Here is a 6,392-nt window from a genome sequence, read left to right on the forward strand (position 1 = left end):
AAGAAGAAAGGACTTCCGATTGACTCGAGTAGGTGCTAGGAATCACAGAACAACTATCGCAATGCAATCGAGACCTTGTGTCGTGCAGGCCATTTTGACGAAGCCTTAAAAGTTCTTGAACGGTTCAACATCCTTTCTTCAAATAGCGGTCCAGAAAGCCTACAGGGAGTCATTCCACCAAAATCAACCCGGACTGCCGAGAGGCTGTGTCACCTACTGGCAGACAAACACTTTAAGCGAGGGAACAGAGAAGAAATGTATGACGTTTTGCAACACCTTCCGTCCGCTGATCGTATTACGTTTTTGAAGAAAAGAGGTTGCATCAGCGAGGCAGCAAAGACCATGGAAAAGGAAGGAAAGAGAGAGGAGGCCGCTCAGTTTCTGAGGGACATGGGAAGATTTCAAGAAGCAATGGAGTATTCTAATGATCCTAGGTTTTCTGCTGATTGTTTAATGTCCCTGGCTCGTACGAGCACCGTCGCTCAAACTGACGTTCCACAAATTCTCCAACGAGCTCTTGAGAACTACCAGGATTGCGATGACATCAATGGACAGGCGGAAGTACTTCTCCTTCTTGGAAAACTGTCCAAGGACGCTCAAAAGCTCCAAGAGGCCGGAAGATTGTTTGACAAATGCCAAAATTGCTGTGGGGAAGTTGAGAGTGTAATGGAGTTGTTAAAAGCGACAAATTACTCACCCCCAGAGAGATTTAGTCAGTGGATTGTTGTCCGGTCATTAGAGAGATTACTTCGTCTCATTAACCTTTTGTACAAACGTCCCTCTCAGCTAAACAATGAGGAACGTTATGTAGTAGAACAATGTGAAAAGCATTTCGGAATTTTTACAACAGGCGTCGCGCACAGTGTGGTTTATTTTCACGAGCGTGGAGGAAGGTTCTCCAAAGTGGACCCTGAATTTACGAAGAGCAATGTTTCTAAAAAGGAGGCCACGATCGATTCAGCTAATGCCCGCTTAAAGGTTGCACGTTTCCTCATTGATAATTGTGTTTTAATAAAAAAAATGATCCGCAAGATGTTAGAAAAGTCCTTCTCAAGAAATTCTGCCTGCAGAAAGGTTACAGACGGAAAACATGAGGATTCCAAAGATCTCTTCGACAAACGCTTTCATTCTACATTCAATTTCGTTTACTTGGAATCTGTTATCCAACGAGGTATTTTAGACATTTCGTCAAACAAAGGCGTGAAAGACGCTTGCGATCTTACCGATGAGAGTATCGAGGAATTTCTTGCATGTCAGCATTTTTATGATTTCTTGTTTCCTTTGTCTGGGTGGACAGAACATCATCTTCCAAACGTCAGTAGCATCAGGAAGACAAAAGCAGTGAAGAATCGACTTTCACAATTCGCAGACCACTTATGGACTAAAACAGTGAATCGGCTGTCGGATACAAACAACTTCCTGAAAGTGTCATGCTTGCTACACTTGACTGATTCTTCTCAAAATATGGTACGGTTGATCTGTAAAGAGGAAGATGCTTTCGAAAAGATGACCAAAACGTCGGAGGATTTTAAGGTTCCGCTGGAGAAAAATGGAATGGTTAGAAGTCAAGGAGGGAGTTACGTTTACGAAAGTTATCTGCACTGGTGGGAGGACGGCTTGAAGAGGTTGTACGTGTATGGTGATGTCGAAAATGCGGCCCATCTGATAATACGACGTTTCCTGACCCTTACAGCCAAACGTCGAAGGTTTATGATTTTTCCGTCCATTGCCAACACCGTGATGATCCTAGAGCACCAGATGACGGCCTGTCTCGCACTGTACGCCAGACTGTGTTTAGAGCACCGATACCCGGTTTGCTTACCAAGGAGCTATCTGACCATGGTAAAGTTTTGGGACAGCTTCAGACCTGGAGTGGACAAGGGAACTTTGACGTTGTACCAAGCAGTCGATGAAAATGCAAGACAAGAACCAAACAAGGAGCGACTTAAAAATGCTATTACTTCAATTTTGAACTACTTGGTAAAGTTGACATGCGGTGAAGTGCGTTCGTCATTTGACGTTATTGGAGACGCTCTTTCTTTGAACACTGCCACGGTAGAAGAAGCGGAGAGAACCTTGGTGCTCTTTCTGACGATGCTTTGCAATTGTGGTAAAGGAGTTCCCATTTCTGCAGAAGAAGTTTTATTTCGAAAATTGCTCACCCTTGATCAAAACTCTAATTTGCCAAGCCACCTCAAGCCCGTGTTAAAGAGTACCCAAGAGGCAGAGGGCTACTCTGAAGTTGTCAAAATACTGCAAAGTTGGTTACTGAAAAATCGAAGCGAGGAGCTATTGGATCTTTCTTGGAACTGGAGTAAGGGCCAACTGTGGTTCCATGGGCCATCTAATCCTAGTGATTATCCTTCGAGTTTTTCCATTGACGTCTGCATCCTGCGAAAGAAATTGGAACAAAGTGACCTTAGAGTTCAAGAAGTTGATTCTGACCTCCAAGAAACCAATTTTGAAGGAGAAAATCAGGACGGCCCTGAGGAAAGCATGGAAGTAGAGTTAACAGCTGAAGAGAGACGAGAGAGGGATGAAGCTCGATCAAACATTAGTGATATGGAGGAAGCTGAAACCTTGACAACTCAAAGGGTACGCGCGCAAGTGTCCGTTGAGGAGCAAAACTCGAGTTCAAGAGATATATTAGAGGAACACTTCTCCAGGTTCAGTATCGACAAGACGGCTTGTGGAATGTGTGGAACAACCTTCAAAGCATGGATGAACGACCACCCGCTTCAGAACCAAGAAGATAACAAAGGTGACATCACATTTATTTTGTTTGTGTCAGTAAATGAAAAGTTATGTATTTTTATGAATGACAAAAAAAGACTTGTCTTCATATACACCAGTGAAATTTCCCTCGGCCTCAGGGGTAGGCTCGATTTCCGCCGCTCACTCGAGTTCTAGTATCCTCCCCGAGAAGAGACGTTTGGTAGGACGCGTGAGCGATAGATTGTGTCTGTTACGTAGAAAATGACACAATGCCATTCTCCGGCCTCTCAAAAAAATTCCGTTGTCGAAATCTTGGATGTTTCACACCTTAAAAGATCTGTAACTCGAACACAGGCCGGGTCAAAGAAAACCTTCAAAGCCACAATTACTCTAAAAAATACAATTTATGCTGCGCGATTTGTGCTGGTTGGTTTCTGATTGGTGGAGACCAACAATGGCTCATCTCACGCGTCACTTTCGGGAGTGAGCGCTGGCTCATTTCCCGAAACAGCGGCTGGTAATGGAGCCTACCTAAGGGGTGGATCCACGATTTTTCTTATAAGGGTGTCCACCCCTATGAAAGCCGCAGGCCATCTGGGGAGTGGGGGAAGGGGGGGGGGTGGGGGAGCTACATCACCTCAATAAAAAACATACTATTATCTTTTCAAATTATTTTCTCTGGCTAGACAATCTCGAAGAGAGGAGCCCACTCTTCCAAGCAGAGTTGGTACACTCAGAAGGGGTGGCAGAGACAGCTGAGGCCCACCAAAAGTCCCAAGGCCATTTAGAAAAGGAAAAGCAATTCCAAAGTTTCAGAAATCTGTATGTGGCACAGATTCATCCCTATTTAATGCAACTAGGAGACGACTTATTTGCCGAGAGGAAACAAATGGAGGATGTAACTCTCGACTTCGAACGTCTAGAAAGGTGTCGTGATTCTCTTCTTTCTGAAGTGAACAAAATAGAATTGAACCGCCGCTGGACTGATACCACATTACTTTTGGAGGCAGTGAAAGAGTTCAAAGCTGAACTGGAGAAGACTAAACAAGGTATTCAGGCAAATAAATCGATGTTTCCCACTGACGACATACATTACCTCAACGATCAATCATCTAAAACTTTGCTTAAAAAACAAAGCCTGAAGTTATAGGCCTCACTGTAAAGGACAACAATCGGTACTTAAATTAAAATACCCACGAATTCCAGTAGCCCGGCTATAAGAATGTTTTCTTTTTTAATTTCGAGTTCCTCGTGTTTTTATTCCTCTAGCTGTGAAATCCTAAATGAATGACAATGTTTCCTTTATACCTCGAGACTAAAAGCGTTCCTCTTGTCGTAATTTTTTTATAGGTATATCATTTTCTCAGCCTAAATATAGCTTCGATTATCGGGCAAATATTTGTTATAAGAACATCAAATTTCCGCGGGGCAACTATCAGCCGATAGTTCCTCGACAGAAACGTTAACACTCTATTGTTTAAATAGACCTTGAAAGACGATACATATTAGTCTAAGAAAGAAAACTTCGGTCGCACGAGTACATAAAAGGCGAAATATTTGTAACTTCTCACCTACAGATTTTTTTGTTTTTGTTTTTTGTTAAAATGGACAAAATTAGGAAAGAAAGTGATCTACGGAAAGAAAAATGGGGGTCACCGAGCATTCAAGAGAGTAACATCGCTGCGAACTTCTCAAAGCGATTGTCTATTCGCACTGTCACGTCATTGCGTGACATTTCCGGGAAGACCTGGGTTCACAGCTATCCCATGATGCCACACGCTTCTCACGTTCCATTCTTGTGGAAAATATTTGCGCCTTTATCATCGTGTTTACCTTCGTGGTCTGCAATGCATGATGTGAGCGTGACATGCGCGAAAAAATGCGCAGTAGCAATGGGCGCGAACGTCCTTAAAGTAAAGTCAGGTCCCTTTAGCCAGTCTGTCGACCTTACCAGTCGTCAATGTCGCTTTAACCGGTCCTCGCTTGCTTGTTAATCCTCACGGACTGTTGCAAGCTAAAAGAACATGATTGTGACATCTTTCAATCTTTACTCAGCCAAATCAGATTCCGTAGTACAAGGACACGAAGATTACGAGGAAACAGAAGAAAGCTTCGACGAAAATGAAGAAGACCTAGATGAAATACAGCCTGAAGTTGAAGATGTTAACCAGATGAAACAGAAAAAGCGAGGAAAAAAAGGCGGAAAACGTCGGAAACGATGACGTTTCAAAAATTAACTTTCCCTGCTTAGGGTTAGAAATAGATAGAATGGACGATTTGAATTTTGTTACTTTAACTTAGCAGTAAAAGTTCTGCATGATAAATTACTGACGAGCGTTTGCATGCGCAGTTTAAGTAGTTGTCGTTTTCTACTGCTTTTGGTTAAGAAGCCTGGAAGTGCACAGAACTTGTTTGTATCATGGTCGGACTTTTCAGTGTTTTTTGCAATCCCTTTTCTTACATCACTGACCGAACATGTATACCAACTACGAAGTTACCTTAAGAAGAGTCAGGCTAATTGTTCATCATTAATTAAGCAGAAGAATGAATGTCCTGCTCGTTTGTACAAAAAAACTGTATTCTGTAATGTTGAGAGAAGTGGTGGAGTGCCTTTCTTTAGACAAATGATATCATTTCCATTAATGTGACTAAGTTATATTTTAAGCATTTAAAACAGTTCTTTCGTAACTTGAGGCCTTTATAAAGCGGTGTGGATAACAAAAATGGAACCTTGATGAAATTTGAAGCTCAGATGAGAAAAACGGTTGTTTGTGACAAGACATTTGAGCATCTGCATTTGCTGAAATACGCGGTCAACTGTTTATAAATACTCTCATTGTATACATATTGTATTGTATTGTACGTACTTTTTTATAAATTTTTGATAAATTATCTTTTATATATTTTCTTTTTTTATAAATTGGTTTTTTAACAATTCTCGGCACCAGATCGTCGGATCTCTTATGTGTGCGCATAGCCCAAAGACATGAACAAAAGAGAAGAGCCCTGGGGTCGAGATAATTGAGTTTCACAGAAAATACCTCGCTCCAGGCGTCTTCTTTTCCGTCGTCCACAAAACTCGCTTCCCCTGCATTTGGGCAGGCGCAAACTACACAACCTCCGGCATTATATAATCTCAGTTCCAGAGCTTTTCTGTTTTCTAGGTCTTCTATTTTACGTGCAGGGGAAAGATCCGAGGATCTGTTGTCCAGAATGCTGTTTTGTGCGTTGTCGGATTCTATTATGACACCGGTTATCTGGATAACTGCTTACCAAAGCGTTCAGCATCGACCTCGTAAGAGAAATTTTTTTGCAAAAGGTACATCTTGTTATTCATATCGTATATCCTTTCTTTATATTTTAGCTACTGGAATATGTTTGGAATATAAGAAATTGAAAGAAACACGAATACTTTTGTGATTTTTCTTACTTAAGCGGTCTGCTCCTGTTGTCGACAATCGAGTTGCGTGTGACAACCAAATGTCTTAAAACTGATGAACATCCAACTCAAAATAGATAAATATCATCCTAAAATCTTATTTTACGGAAAAATTGAGGTTCTGGAAGCTCTTTGTAGAAATCCTCCTTCACGCAAACACCCTAAGAAGAAGGTCGCACAATCCGTAGACCGCGAACCGCTTTCTTTTTCTCCTTGAGCCGAAACCGCCTTTATGGCT

At 41.9% G+C, this 6,392-nt stretch overlaps 1 protein-coding gene across 1 annotated transcript in view; it reads left to right on the top strand.

Annotated features, from left to right (window-relative positions):
• Nucleotides 1-6,124, top strand: part of LOC138014976 (TPR and ankyrin repeat-containing protein 1-like) — a 79,100-nt gene extending 72,976 nt beyond the window's left edge. Inside the window, exons 18-20 of the mRNA XM_068861870.1 lie at nucleotides 155-2,761; nucleotides 3,402-3,764; nucleotides 4,771-6,124. Of these exons, the coding sequence (XP_068717971.1) occupies nucleotides 155-2,761; nucleotides 3,402-3,764; nucleotides 4,771-4,937 (3,137 nt within the window). The 3' untranslated portion in view covers nucleotides 4,938-6,124. The remainder of the gene's footprint in view (nucleotides 1-154; nucleotides 2,762-3,401; nucleotides 3,765-4,770) is intronic.
• Nucleotides 6,125-6,392: the final 268 nt, after the last annotated feature.

The sequence above is a fragment of the Montipora capricornis genome, chromosome 9, assembly GCF_036669925.1.
Source record: "Montipora capricornis isolate CH-2021 chromosome 9, ASM3666992v2, whole genome shotgun sequence".
Lineage (NCBI taxonomy): Eukaryota > Metazoa > Cnidaria > Anthozoa > Scleractinia > Acroporidae > Montipora > Montipora capricornis.